The 16,080-nt window shown below is 40.4% G+C and overlaps 1 protein-coding gene across 5 annotated transcripts in view; it reads right to left on the bottom strand.

Annotated features, from left to right (window-relative positions):
• Positions 1 to 460: 460 nt before the first annotated feature.
• The window catches only part of LOC106832904 (protein POLR1D), a 45,498-nt gene continuing 29,878 nt past the window's right edge, over positions 461 to 16,080 (bottom strand). For all 5 annotated transcript variants that reach the window (XM_044777383.2, XM_070520448.1, XM_014843826.3 and 2 more), the window contains one exon: positions 461 to 5,370. In XM_044777383.2, the coding sequence (XP_044633318.1) occupies positions 5,103 to 5,370 (268 nt within the window). In that variant the 3' untranslated portion in view covers positions 461 to 5,102. The remainder of the gene's footprint in view (positions 5,371 to 16,080) is intronic.

Here is a 16,080-nt window from a genome sequence, read left to right as displayed (position 1 = left end):
CAGAAGTTGAATTGCTATATCATATGGTAGATTTATTTTTAATTTTTTGAGGAACCTCTATATTGTTTTCCATAGTGGTTTAACCAATTTATATTCTCACCAACAGTGTATAAGCGTTCCCTTTTCTCCACATTCTGGCCAGCACTTATCTCTTGTCTTCTTGATGATAGCCATTCTAACAGGTATGAGGTGGTATCTTGTTGTGGTTTTGATTTCATTTCCCTGTTGATTAGTGATGTTGAACATCTTTTCATGTTGGCCATTTGGACGTCTTCTTTGGAAAAATATCTGGTTAGTTCTTCTGCCCATTTTTTTAATTGGATTGTTTTATTGATTTTGAATTATATAAGTTCTTTATATATTTTGGCTATTAACCTTATCCAATATATGGTTTGCAAAAATTTTCTCGCATTCTGTAGGCTGCCTTTTCATTTTGTTAATTTTTTTTTTTTTTTGCTGTGCAAAAGCTTTTAAGTTCGATGTAGTCCCGTTTGCTGGATTTTGTTTCCGTTGTTTGTGCTTTTGGTGTCATATCCAAAAAATCATTGCCAAGACCAATGTCAACGAGCTTCTTCCCTACATTTTCTCCTAGGAGTTTTGTAATGTCATGTCTTATGTTTAAGTCTGATCCATTCAAGCTAATTTTTGTGAATGGTGTAAGATAGGGGTTCAATTTCATTGCTCTGCATGTGTTTATCCAGTTTTTCCATCACCATTTGTTGAAGAGACTATCCTTTCCCCATTGGGTGCTCTTGGCTCCCTTGTCAAATATCAGTTAACCATATAAACAGGGGTTCAATTCTAGGCTCTCTATTCTGTTCCATTGGTCTATGTGTCTATTTTTGTGTCAGTATCATACTGTTTTTATTACTGTAGCTTTGCAGTATAGCTTGAAATCAGGAAGTGTGATACCTCTGGCTTTGTTTTTTTTCCTCAGGATTATTTTGGCTATTCAAGGTCTTTTGTGGTTTCATACAAATTTTAGGATTATTTTTTCTAGTTCTGAGAAGAATGCCATTGGTATTTTGGTGGAGATTGCTTTGAATCTATAAATGGCTTCAAGTAGTATGGACATTTTAACAAAATTAATTCTTCCAATCCATTAACATGGATATCTTTTGTTTGCGTCTTCAAATTCTTTCACCAAAGCCTTGTAGTTTTCATTGTATAGATCCCGGGCACATGCTCCACCTCATGGTGCCAGCCTTAGAGAGTGAGATACTGGATTCCTCAGCACCTAAGCATTCCCCTCTGCAAAATGGGTCATCAAGAGCCTGCTTGATCACTCTCCTCTGGTCCCTGGGTCCTGTGGGCTCCAGAGAGTGAGTTAGAAAGCTGAAAGGGTGAGTTCAAGGGTCAACTTTAAAACCTACATGGGCTTGGCCATCTCACCAGTGAGCCTGCTCTTCGCAGCCTCGCCTGGTTTTTTGAAAATGTACTTGTTTGTAATTTGGGATAAATAGAGGCTTGAAATTGGACAGTATATACTAGTTCATCTTGAGGGAATTACACCTGGCTAATTAATGAGGAAAAAAAAATTTAGGAAGGACAGAAGACCACCATTAAGAGCAGGTTATACATTTACCTGGTGGGGAAATATCTACCTTAGGTATTTCATAGATGAATTATATCTGGAGTTTGTTTCACATAGGGAAAGTACAAGCTATAAAAACCAAAGGTGAACATTACAAGGCTAGATAGATGGGAGAAATCACTCATCTAATCAACTATTGATGATGCTCCCAAATCTGTGTTTATTACTGGCCTTTTCATGATAATGCCCAGGGCCTTCCACTGAGACTTACAGCATAGTAAACCAAATAAAAATGATTTATTTATACAAATCCTCTGAGAGGTAGAGGTAGATACTTTCCTTGGATTATAGAATGTTATTTACAGCAGCAAAGAGGCCTTGACTCTAAGCCTTCTTAACTCAAATCTCGCTAATGGCATAGGGTAGAGGAAAGAATATAGGTCTTTGATTCACAGTCTTGCCATCAGATAGCATTTCTGCCACTTCCTAGCTCTGTGACCTTGGACAAACTTATTAAACCTATTCTGTTTCCTTATTTGTAAAATGAAAGCAATAGCACCTTCTTCATAGGGTTGGGAGATGATTATATGGACACAGGTAAAAGGCCTATCATACATGTTCTCGCCACACACACACACACAAAATGGTAACTGTGAGGTGATGGATGTATTACCTTATTGTGGAAATCATTTTGCAACATACTTATATCAAATCATCACATTGTACACTTTAAATGTACACAATGTTATATGTCAAATATATCTCAATAAAGCTGGGGGAAAAAGGGCTAACAATATTTGCCCATAGGTGATGGATGATAAATGTTATTGTCCACACAGGGTCAGTATAGCTTGCCTCGTGGAGAGGCTCTTTATGGGTTTAATATTCCTCGGGAAAGTGGAGAGGCTTCACTTTATCCAGAATTCACCTCATGCAATGTCTGCTGAACAGGCACTGATTACCCACCAGATGCTCTTTTTGATCCAAAGACAGTGGCATGGCCTCTAGGAGTGATAGATATTAATTATAATCTAAGAATTTAAGTGCTGTGCTAAGTCACATCAATAATCAATGAAAGAATGATCAATTTGACCTAGTCGATTGGAGGCAGATCTGCCCCTTTCCCCTCAAAAGACAAAAAAATCACAGGGAAATTCAAAACTCCATGGCCATCCTCCAGCCTCAGGCGTGAGGAAATGCTTTCGTGCTCAGCCTGCTCAGGGTAAAGCTACCTGCCCTGGCCCCCTCCCAGCAGGCGTGTGCTGTTCAAGGACCAGCCACTGGCACGTGACTAGATGTGGCGGACTATAGCTCTTGGTTTACATTTCCTAGCGAACATGTTTGCTAAAATGAGGTAAAACAGAAAATGAATTCCACTAAGTCGCAGCTGTGTTTAAGTCTTAGCGTTCTAGCAGAAGCGTGAAATACAGCTCCTAGAACTTAGGACTAAACATTTTGCACTTCTGTCTCTACTTGTTCCAAAGTTAGAGACTCAGTTCACACATCTCAGTTTGCAGATGAGGAAGATACAGTCCGGAAAAGCGACCCAGGTAAGGCCCCGCAGCGAGCCCACAGCAGAGGCAGGACTGATTCGGCTTTTCCAATTTCTATCCTGGGCTCTGTGATCTCTACATATAGTTACACTGGAGAGCAGACAGTAACACTGAAAAAAGCTGCCAGGGTGGTATGTTAACCACAGAAGTAGGAGGCAGCTCGTGTGTACGGTATCTTAGGACCAATGCCTCCCTAACATCTACTGTATAGCTATGAAATAACAGATAGTTTGCTCTTGACATTTATAAAGAGGAAACCATGGCTGCTCTTGATAAAAGTTTTAAAGATTCTAATAAAATTTTCACAAGTGGAACTGTGGTTTTTAAAGTGAAAATGATTCTGTGGAACACTCATTCTTTAACACAATTATATAAGAAAGGCAAGTATCATTAGGCTAAAGAGCTTCCTTTACTTTTGAGTGTAAGAATATGCTCATGATAATCATCCCCTTTTAAAAAGTGAATTGCCAATTTGCTCTAAATATGTAGCGCATAGACAAATGGTTTAATTCAACTTTATTTTACTTAATTATAACAAGAATTTTTAAAAACCTCCACAACTTTATGCTATTTCTAATAAATATTTGAATACAAAACATTTCAAATATAGCACAAATAAAACAGGCTAATGCATAACTAGATTTGGATAAAGTCATGTGAACCAAATTCCTTCTGTGTTTGAAAGGAATGCATGTTGTTACAAAGTGAGAGGCTGAGGTCCTGGGGTCCTGGGTGGGGGAAGGGGAGGGTCAAGAGAGAACGCTTTGGGTTTGGGACTCCCGAGCCTTCAGCTCAGAGCAGACTGACGGTGTGGCAGAGTAGCTTGGGGTTGGGGAATGATACAAGGTCTATTCTGGTTTCTCTATAAACACCCCAAAGCTAACTTTTTGGCTATCCTCCTTTCTAGCTTTTAGAAAGGGCTTTTCTTGGCTGCCAGGAAGCAGGGAGCAGGCTGCGGCAGAACGATTATCTGGGAGCAGCCAGGCATAAGCTCAGACACTTCAGAAAACTTGGGAGGGGGGACAGAGGCAGATCCTTCTTCCTTTTGTGGACCTGGGAAGAGGGTGCTTGGTGACATTCTCCTGAACATGAAAGGAAGAACACAGCTTTGAAAGGTTTGTGATTGTATGTTAAAACAGATTCACACCGATACTGAAAAAACAAAAAAAAGGCTTGTAAACACATTTTTACATTTACAATTAAGATTTCTGAAACAACTATACTAAGAGTGGTCTTCAGCTAAATAAGACATAGCATTAAAATAATTAATTTTAAGCTTTGAGGGTTCTTTTTAAAGTACCACTTAAAACTTATTCAAAAACAGTAAATATAGAAAAATTGTTTATCTTAGGAATGAGTTTGAGAATGCACAAGGAAACAACAGAGCCAATTCTTTAACCTCTGGTTATTGATACGGAGTGCTAAATTCATTCTGAGAATTTCCTACATTGTTCACTTAAAGGAAGACAAACGCAGAGCTATCAAGGAGTTTCTCGGTAAATTTCTAGCCCTTGGAGGGCTATAACTTTTCATAAATATGGCTACTGACCAGATGATTTCTAAATTTTAAATTTGTCACTCAAAAATGTAAAGTATAGGATTTACAAGTATTCCATTTTTTGAGAGATTTTGAGAAATGACCACAATTGCAGCACATCAAAAACAATGGAACTAGTTTTAACAAACTCTGAAAACTTTTAAGTTCTAGATTCATTTTGAAACCAACTTCCAAACAAAATAAACTAAAAACAATACATATGTATACTACACTGCTGAAGTAGCTTAAACTTGCCAAGACGTCTTCAGAGCGAGTCTTTTTTGTACTCACTTCCTTGAAGGTTTCCTCTGGGTTGTTTCTGCTGGTCGCAACCACAAGGGCCTACTGTCAAAATCCCTCTTAGGCGTTTGCTCTGCCAGCTCAAGGTCTGTCCTCAGTACCTTTCTCTGCACACCCCCCCAATCCCAGGTGGAACAGCTCACTGCTCCTAACAGTCGTGCTGGGTCTGCAGCCGGCCTCACCGCTTGCTCGGCCGCTTTTCGTACTTCTCCTGGCTGCTCCGCTTCCTTGGTGGAGAACGGCTGGCCGCGCCGCGAGCCGGGAAGCCGTGCTTGTAAGGGTGGCTCCTGCGCTGCTTCCGGTTTTCTTCCTTCTGGGTCTGGCTTTTCGCAGGTTCCTCACTGCCCTCTTTTTGTTCTTGGTCTTGCTCTTTATGGGAGGGCAGTGTGTTCTTAATTGTGTTAATTAGAAATCTTTTATTTGTACCAGCAAGAGGACACTTCATCCTGGGGGTGAGGGGAAAGAAAACAATCACAAATCAAACACTGACTCCAAAGCTGAGCCCACTGATCACGGCAAGTGCCAAAGAATTGTTTCCACAGGATCAAGTGTGTGCATCTGTTCAGCTTTCCTTGCATGCCACCTAGTGTAAACTCAGAGTACAGGGGGAAGAATCAGACACAGCACTCCTGAGACAGCCGGCCCTTAGCTGAATACTGCAACCTTTTCCTCTTCGTCAGGACTAACTTTCTTACTGCAGTATCTGGACAGCTATTGACCACAAGGCAAATTAACAATCATTTAACATTTTCTCCTTAAATAAAATGCCTGATCTCACTATATTCTGCATTTTGAGTTAAATTTATTGTGACGTGCTTTTAATTACCAAAGAGTAAAAATAAGTCCCTCTTCGAGGAACAAAAAAAGTACATTGTGCCATCTCACGGATACTAGAGCCAAATGATCTACTCTAGAAAGGAAAATTGCCTAAAGAATCCAGAAAAACGCAATAATCACCTTTTCCCTTTAAAAACACTCTTACCCTTGGTTTCAGGACTCCAGTCCGTGCTCTGTCGGTGACTCTCGCACATCTCACCCTCCGGGTGAATGTCTGTGCAGTGTACATGTAGGTGGCTTCATGGTTCAAGCTCACCCAGGAGGGAGGATGGAACTAATTAAATTAATTAACATGCTGAGTTATATTTATATACTACAGTATTTGTTTTATTTTTCAGATGTAGTGAATCTTTCATTTTGGAAAAGAAAACCCCACACAAATGAAAACTTGCCTATTTCTCTTGGTCTTGAGCCGTCTGCCATATGATGGGCTATTTAAGGAGGATACTGATCCTCAAAATCATGTTATTCAGGGTGGCTGGTATTGAACAAAATGAATGTGGGAGTCTATAATCTCCATCTTTATACCAAACTTCGGTTCAAAGAGAATCCCAAAGAATACTTCAGAATGAAGCCAGCAGCACTCCACTGCAATGGGTCTGCAGTCTAGACCCGTCTGAGTGGAACATAAGCAGTCATCAGCCTACTGTCACTTACATGGAGCTCAGACCACGTAAGGCCAGAAGGGCATTAAATCTGGAAGTAAAAGGAAGAGCAAAAATAAAAGAAAATGTCTCCTGCTGCAAATAAGCAGTCCCTGAGCCTGCATAGAGAGAGAAAATATCTGAGAAGAATCAAAGGTGGTGTATACAGCCAATGTGCTGTGCGTGCTGAATGCTCAGGCCAGAAGTGACCAGGGAATGAGCCAGAACAGGAGGAAAAGAAATGCAGAGCGAAAAGGACAGTGGAGTGCAGTGAAGCAGTGGGAATGGTCAGAGGTGGTGATGGCACTGGAGGTTGTTTGCTTTGTTAGCACTACAGTTCAGAGGCCACAGTGAATGAGATGAGGACCAAAGAAGAAAGCCCATAACAAAGAGGAAAGGAAAAACAGTTCTGCAAGTACTGGGGGATGCTAGACTACTTAGCTCCCTGGAACGCTACAGGGGTTCCCTGAGCTTCCAGAGAAAGTACACCAGCATCGCGTTACCTCAGTAGTCCAAGGCAGAGTCACTCACACCTCCTGGAAGTACCTGAGCACTAGGATGCTCTGTGCAAGGGCATGTGATGGGAGCAGGCGGGGCTCTTACTTCAGTGGCTTGAGAGGGTGTCGCTGAATTCAGGCACTGATTTGGGGAAGAAACTTGAACCACTGAAGTTGCACACTCAGCAAAGATTCAGAAGAGTACTAGACACCAGTGTGTCACAAAACAGCACAACACTGCTGGCCTGCAGGAAAAAATGACCCTCTAATGCACAATATAAAAAGCTGAGAGTGCTCCTCTTTGCCAACTTGGCCCAGTGCTTACTGTAGGAGCAAAATCATTTTTACAAGTCAATGGACCACATATATCTCTTGAATATGGAAGGCTAGGAGCAGTTGGTGAAAAACAGCCAGCTGAAGGAGAATTTTGGGGTGTTTTCAGTGGAGTGGGTGATCTCAGTGCTGGTGAAACCAGTCAGTTCTTCTCTGGATTAAACAAATGAGGAAGGTGATTATTGCCAGATGGGATAATAATCTAGGACCTTAAAAGAAAACCTTTGGTAACCCCCGGTGAAATCCACTACATTTTGCTACGTTCCATACGAGGTCATCTTTAATACCATATGCTTACCCAAGATGAACAAAGGTCTTCTTCTGCTAGGGAACTGCAGAGTTCACACTCAGAGGGCGAGGGCTATGTCAGAGGCGGCGTTCCCCAGCTTTCAGCAGCTAGTGTAACCCACTGACTTTCCAAGCTTTCAGTTGGAAGCTGTGACCAGGGTTCTGCATGTCACGGGAGAGGCAGATTTCTAGAGACTCTGCCACTAGAGAGTCGAAGATTGACCGAGGCTAGGATTGTAAGCTTTTCATCTTTTTTTTTTTTAGTAGGCACACTGTATAACATAATTTGCAAAAGTAAGAAGCTACTTTCTTCTCCTTGCAGTTATCATACTTGATTTATGAAAAACAGTAAACTGTAAAACAAACCTAGGGAACAGAAAGGGAAGATAAATCTAAGGTTTCTTTTTCTTTTCTGATTTTAAGACTTTTGTCTCTCTACTGCTGAAGGATAGAGGTAGTAATATCTGGCATCCTACAGGTGCGGACCTGCCACTTTTGGTTTGTAAAATAGTTTCATGAGTATGACCCATCAAATAGTGACACATGATCACTAGCCAATAAGAATAATAACAGTGATGCTGACTAACATTTATGAAGCAATCACCATGTGCCATTACATTTCCAAATTGACCTCATTTCATTTATCCAAGCATCACCCATTTTATAGATGGACAGAAGAGGAAAAGCGACTTATCTAAGATCCCAAGCTAGTAGGACATGGAGCTGGGACTGGAACAAGCAGGTCTGACTCCAGCGTCCACCCTCCCCACACCATCCCAAATGGGGCAGAGCAGCAGAAGACAGAGAGACACACTGCAGCATCTCCACATGGCCAATCACCAGCAGTTAGGGAAAGATTGCAGGGGAAAGCCTGCCAGCACACCTGTGGCCGAGGCTTCTTCGTCCAGGACAACCACCAAGAAGCAGATCTGTACGCAGGGTCAAGTTGGCTAAGGACAGCTGGCCACTCACAAGCCCAGGAGAGTCACTGACACGGACGAGGACAAGGACAAAGAACTTCCCAAACACACTTGACTTGGATATTTGTGAAGTACAACAGGCAGTGGGAAATTACGGGTCTTACTTTTACGGTTATGGAACTAGAGGCCTTGGGATCATGGAAGCAAGGTTCCATGCAATGCATTCCAATTCATTCCTTTATTCTACAGCCAAACCCATTCCCACACCAGCAAACAGCATTTACCTTCTATTCTGTACATATCTTTGCACTATCATGAACGTAAGTCTAAAATAACACCTGTAGAAAGAAGCATAACGAGACTCCCAACACTCCGTGAAACAAGGGCAATATCTTTAATCTTGACGCTGTGGTTGATTACAACTCATTTTGTTGTTTAATGCTGCCACAACCACCATAACCTCCCATGGTTTATAATTTGGCAATCAAAAGCCCCAGCATGTGGCCACCTGAGAAATTCTTTTATGGGGTTATAATCTCGAATACTAAACTGTTAATCCTTAATTACTCTGCATACAATAGTCTTGAGGCTCATGGTAAGTTTTCAATGCACTCTGTTTCCAACACCATACCTAAAAGTAATGGAAAACAGTTGACATATATGTACATATATATAATATTTATTTATTTAAAAAATCTGAGAATCTTTCATATGTAAGGCATTATGCTAGGTGCTTTAGCAAAGATAAATACCAGGCTATCTGTCTATGTACTTATGCTCTTTAGGAGACCAACAAGAGGAACAGAGGCATGGGAAGCTGAAGTGCAGAAGCAGCTATGTGAATACGGCATACTGGGATAGATGACGATGCTACAGTCCTTGGCCTCCTGCTTCCTTAACAGCACAAATCATTCACACAGCTATAGGATCTAACGGTAACACATTCAGGGCTCTCTGATTCACTTTCATAACTGAATATGAAAGGAATGTAGGCAGCAGGGCCAGGAAGCACTGCCATTTCTGTGTTCTAGCAGACAGTAATCCACAGAAGAGAGGTAGTCTATAGTACAACGAGTATCAAGCTAGAGATGAGAAAGCAAAGTTCCAGTCCCATCAGCAATTAGTGAGCTGGGGCGTTAGGAACCTCTTTGAGACCCACACTCTTAAACCATAAAGGCTTCGGATCTCCGTGGCCCTGAAACCCTGCCAAGGGCCTCATCCCGCAGTCACTCAGAAACGTGAGCTCTTCCTTCCCTCCCCGCTGGTTCTAGCTGCACTGTGCTCTCCTGCTCACATGTCCACATCCACCAGTGGATTAACGCCTTTCAGGCCAGGAGCGAGAGTCATCTTTACTGCTGCTGTGCCTGGCCTCTTAATATTCCCACTGGTGCTCAGTAAACATTCAAATGAATAAAAAAACACATGCCTGCATAAAGGCTGGAGAAACTATTTGCTTTCCAATAATCAAAAGCTGATTACATAAAATGGAAGAACAATGGAAGAACAATGCAGGTGATATTTCTCCTTGTCACCAGAATGACCCCAAGCCAAAATAGAAAAGCACCCAAAAAACATCATTCCCATTGAAACAACTCGGTTAAGAAAAGGAAGAATCATTTCTTGTCAGATTCAATCTCTGAAACTTATTGTAGCAAAATACACACCTTTCCAAGTATAAAGCTGAAGTTTCACAGGCACTAGACTCAAATATGAGATTGAGCCACAGATAAGCTGAAGCAAACGTGGCCAGAATAAAAGCAGCTCTGTAGACAATGAAGCTGGGCAAATTTCTGAAATTTGTGCTTTATAAATTCCTTTATGTTGACTAAAGGAAGTCACATGGGCCAATATTTCAATTTCTCGGAGGCCTCCGTCAAGAATAGCTTCCAAAGAGATTCTTTTGCTGAAATACATCCAAGGAAGTATATAGCACCAAATGGTCTCTTTCTTTATAAAACAAAAAATGGCATCCCATTTGCATTTTCTTTAGTTCAGCAATCTCTTTCTGGCAATGGCTCAACAACCTCACTAAGATCTGTTTATGAAATATCCAAGAGGAAAAAATAATGTCTCTCACTCGAGTTCTATTTCAAATTTTAATGCAAATATAAAGGTCTTCTAGATGTTTAGAAAAACAGACCACGGCCCACTATTAAGCACTACACTGTCTACGCCTTTTAGATTTGTCCAAGGAGGTCCGCTTGACAGGGATGGGTCTTGGGACTCCCGTGCTGGAGACCTGGCTACCTGAGTGCCGTGGAGCTGTCTGCCCCTGGGCGAGCCGGGAGGACACTCTGAATTCTGCAGAGTAGGTCGGTATTCTTTTAATACATAGGGATTAGTATAGTGGCTTCCAAATTTGTGTGCACTTTAGAATCACCTGGGTTATCTTTTTAAAACTCCAAGCTCAGGCCACGCCCCAAATCAATAGTCTTTGATGGAGGGACGCAGACATCTGGAAGCTCCCCAGATGATTCAAATGTGCAGGTACGTTTGGGAACCACTGGATTAGTGGTTACAAGTTTTTACTTACACACACGCATTTATTTAAACAGACTGAAAACCAGGTGTTCTCTCAGGATAAGCACCACGGGGAAGATGTTCTTTGTCCCAGTACTAGGGAGCAGAAACAAGTCATGGTTGTCCTTGGCCCAGACCTCCTTTCATAACCCATACCTGTTGGGTGTGCTGAACCAAAAGCTGCCTCAAGGAAAAGTACTTGTGCAACTATTTGAGTTGCAAGGTGAACTAGATGGTTATTCAGAGGTGCGTGAGCCTGTCACTTCAAGGAAAATAACTCACAGTATCCATTACCAATGATAAAACTGGAGTTTCCCAGTGAAAGAAAATTAGACTTTTGGAAAACTGTGAACTTGACAGGCAGGTTCCCAACACTTACAAGACTTTTCTGATGAGATCAGTGGTGATATTTACAAGTGTGTTTTATAATATTATGTAATGACATGAGTCAGCATTTGGAAGATCTTCATAACTCGGTGAACCAACGTTTTCCAGGTGACCAATGCATGATGTTACAAAATCATGCATGAGTAGAAGATTCACAGTGCAACATAGACCAAGGAATTTTATTGTGATAGAATGTGAAAAATTCACATTATTAAAAAGAATGTTAAGAAACTACTACTCGTTGAGGTTACTTGCAAAGTTTTGATGTAGTATTAAAGAATACCACGATTTTGTGAAAAAAAGTTACTGAACTGCTTCTATCTTTTCCAGATACACATTAGTGTGAAGTCAGATTTTCTTCATATACTTCAACCAAAATAACATATTACAACAGATTGACTGCAGAAGCGCATATGGCATTCCAGGTCTTCTGTAAGTCAGAAACTAAAGAGGTTTCCAAAAATATTAAACAATGTCACTTTACTTAACAATTTTTGCAAATATAGTTATTTTTATACAAAAATTATTTATCAATATTTATCTTATTATTTTGTCTATTGTTATTTTTAAATAAATTAATAAATACTGTAAAAATCACTCAATTTTAATTTCTGATACAGTAAATAATGATAGACATAACCCATATTAAAAAAGTTCTTTGGGGTCCTAAATAATTTTTAAGAGTGTAAAGAATCCTAAAACCAAAAAGTTTGAGGACCATTGTTATAAGACAATTGGAAAAAACTAACAATGTCAACAGGAATTCTTGCCCTGTAGACTAATGGGAACGTGTATCACACCCTGTTCGCCCAGGATCCACCTCTTATAAACGTGGAATGTCTCTGCCTGCTATCTTTACTCCCTTCTCAACATGCTTTTCCTCCTTGGGAAGAGGCTGCTAGTTGCCCCCCAATATCTGTTCTTCCTGTCTTCTATAGTAAAAGAACCCAGACACTTATCTGGCACATGCCAGTCTGGGGAAAAACAGACTAAATTCCTGACCTTGTAGCTGGGCGTAGACATGAAACTAAATTCTGGCCAGTAGATTATATGTAGCAGTGATGTACACAACTTCTGGGAAGTGTCCTTAAAGGCAAGCCCACCTTTCCTCTTCTTCCTTTCTGCTAACTGAAATAAGGATTTAACAACTGCTACTACATTAGAGCACGTGGAAAAGAATCACAACCTATGGTTGGGGATACGGAAAGCCAGAAGAAAGCTGGGTCCTCGAGAACTTTGTGGAACCGCCAACCTAACTGGTAGGATACTCAAAGGTACATCAGGACTCCCACAAATCTCGGGGGGGCTCGTGCACGTGGTAACTCTCCCTGGGGGAAACAGAAATGACATCGATAAACTAGTTCTTTTACTATCAGAAAGTTCCACTAAGCCAGTAAGTGGCACTAAGGTGGTCAGGATAAAGGACTTCCATCTGCACAGCTGCCTGCAACAACTGATCCCCTTGAACACTCCTCACATCACAAGAACCCTGACTGATATTTTCTCATTCACTTGTCAAGTCATCTGAATTTACGATTTAGCTCTATGCTGACTCTCACATAAGGTAGTAGATTGGACCAATGACTACTGTCAACCCGATGAAGGTCCTGCCTTACACCAAAAAGAAAGCAGCCTGCCCCTAACAAAGTTTGTACTAATCTGATTCCCATTAGGAGAGGCAGCTTATCTCTGTAAAGGACAGAGGAGGGCTGGAAAGAAGATAAGAGCAGATTTAAGTAAGATTTACTAACTCACTGCCTCATGCCAGGAGCCATGCTGACGGTTCTCATAAATATTATCTCATCAAATTTGTACAATCCCTCTTCCAGGAGGTAGGTATTCTACTGAATCTAAGATGATTATCTATGTTACATACAGATTGACTCACACTGGGTTATTTCATTTTATTATATCATTTCATCCATAAATATATCAGAATGAATTTCTGAAAGATAATAGCTTTTAAAAAATAACAGCAATACCATATCACATCTAAAAAATCAACATTAATTCCTTAATATCCTCAAATACCCCCAATTGTTAGTTCGTTTGGACAAGGATCCTAATGAGGTACAAATTTTATTTGATATGTCTCAAATCTGTTATTTCCTAGGATACTCCTCCTTCTTTTCTCCGTGCAATTCGTTTGTTAAAAGAACTGGGTTGTTTGCCCTGTAGAACTCCCCACACTTTGGATTTTTGTGCTTTTATCCTGAGAGTGTCATTTAACATGTTCCTCTGTCCTCTGTATTTCCTGCAAACTAGCAGGTCTAACTGGAGACTTGATCAGATTCTGGTTCAGTTTTCTAACAAGGATCCTTTACAAGTGGTGTTCTTCCTATTGCATCCTTTTGTGGTGTAAAGGTTGATCAATAAGTTCAGGTGTCATCAGCCTCACCCATTCATCAGAAAATCCCCCATTAACTTCCTTTCATCTGATAGATTTAGCTATCACTGATGATCTTTACTTAGATCCAATCTATCATTAGGGATTATTAAATGATGACATTCTTTTTTTTTTAAGATCAGGTTTACTGAGGTATAATTTGTACAGAATAAAATTTATCCTTTTAAGTAAATAATGTTGAGTTTTGGCAAATGTAGGAAGTCATGCAATTACCACAAAAATCAAGATATAGAACATTTCCATTACTCAAAAAAGTTCTTCAGTAAATCCCTTCATTCCATTCCCACTTCCCGGCAACCAATGATCTGTTTTCTGTTCCTAGAGTTTCAGCTTTTCTAGAATGTCATATAAGTAGAATCTTTTTTGTTTTGGTGAGGAAGATTGTCCCTGAGCTAACGTCTGTGCCAGTCTTCCTCTGTTTTGCATGTGGGATGCCGCCACAGCATGGCCTGACGTGAGGTGTGTCGGTTCACAACTGGATCTGAACCAGCAAATCCTGGGCCACTGAAGTGGAGCATGTGAACTTACCTACTACACTAACGGGCTGGCCCTGGGAATCTTACCCTGTGTAATGTTTTGTGTCTGGCTTCTTTCACTTAGCTTAATGCTTTCAAGATTCATCCATGCAGTGTGTATCAGCAGTTCTGTTCTTTTTTATTACTGAGTAGAATTGAATGTATAGATGTGCCACAATTTGTTTACATTCATCAGTTGATGGACATGTAGCTTGTTCCCAGTTTTGAGCTATCATGAATAAAACTGCTATGAACATTACTGCACAGTTTTCTGTAGGGGGCTTACGTTTTCAATTCTCTGGTAATTGGTTAGAAGAAGAATTCTGCATGGTGAGTGTGTATTTATAAGAAACTGTCGACTGTTTTTCAAAGTGGCTGTACTATATTACATTTCCACCAATAATGCGTGAGCACTCTAGTTGTTCCACATCCTCATCTTTATTCGGTACTGTTAATCCTTTTTTATTTTAGCCACTCCAGTACATGTGTAGTGGTAACTAACTGTGGTTTTAATTTGCATTTTCCTAATAACTAATGATTGAGTATCTCTGCAAATGCTTATTGGCCAATTGTATGTCATTTTTGGCGAAGTATTTATTCAAATGTTTGGTACATTTTTAAATTACATTGTCTGTCTTATTATTGAGTTAAGCATTCAAATGATCATCTTAATTCTATAGTCTTTCTACATTTAATAGTGGCAATTCTATAAGGGAGTTGTCTGTCATCAGTTATTTTCTAACCTTGAGGTATAATTTGTACAGGGAACAGGATAAATGCTTGATTCTTCTTCACTATTTATCAGTTTTATGAATACTGATTTGGTACCCTACTGTCATCTAAAAGGGATCACTAAGTTTCTTGTTCAGATTATCATTATGGCCTCATGGATTTTAACATATTTTAGGTATCTCAATCATTACAGCTTTATTCTTTTCGAGGATCAAATGATCCCATCTTTGACTAGCTGGAAGCCTTTCAAGTTGGTTCCTGAGTCCTTCTGAAACGACGACAGTAGTCTTGACAGTTTCTTTGCTTTCTGACATGACAAGATTTTCTGGCTCCTCTTATACATTTCCTGCCTATTAGTAAACAGTTTGGTCTTACCCAGAGAGGTCTGGCCTTTGCCCTTGGCTTCTGGGAGATAATCTCAATTCTAGGAGGCAATGTCATATCAGATAGAAATGTCTTTGATTAGCGGGGGAGCTTTGGGTCATGTGGTATTGGTCAGCTTGGAGACTGAGATCAGTCATTTGAGCAATCCATCAATCAATCATGCTTAAGTAATGAACTCCAATAAAAACTCTGAACACTGAGGTTCAGGTGAGCTTCCCTGGTTGGCAATACACCATGCGTACTGTCACACATTGATGCTAGGAGGGTAATGTGCCCTGACTCCATGGGGAGAGGACAACAGAAGCTTCAGGTTTAGAACCCTTCCAGACTACGCCCTTTCCATCTCTTATTTTGGCTGATTTTAATGTGTATCCTCTCCCTGTAATAAACTACAACCATAAGTATATAGCTTTTTGTGGATTGTATGAGTTCTTCTAGCAAATTACTGAAGCTGAGGGTAGTTTTGGGAACTCCCTGAACTTGCAGTTGGTGTAAGAAGTGAGGGCAGTCCTAGAGACTGTGACTTCTAACTTGCAGTTTGGCTAACCCTAGACACTGCCTAGGATCTGCAATCAATTATTTCTCTAAGAATCTCTGTCTTTTTTCAGTGACAAATGGTATTTATATACCAAAATCTGGGTGCCAGGGGTACTTACTGCTACTGAGTGGGTAGTCATTATTTCTAGGATTTT

This window comes from Equus asinus, chromosome 11 (assembly GCF_041296235.1).
Source record: "Equus asinus isolate D_3611 breed Donkey chromosome 11, EquAss-T2T_v2, whole genome shotgun sequence".
Classification (NCBI taxonomy): Eukaryota; Metazoa; Chordata; class Mammalia; order Perissodactyla; family Equidae; genus Equus; species Equus asinus.
The sequence above is the reverse complement of the archived record's forward strand: the minus strand, read 5'-3'. Positions and strand labels throughout refer to the sequence as shown.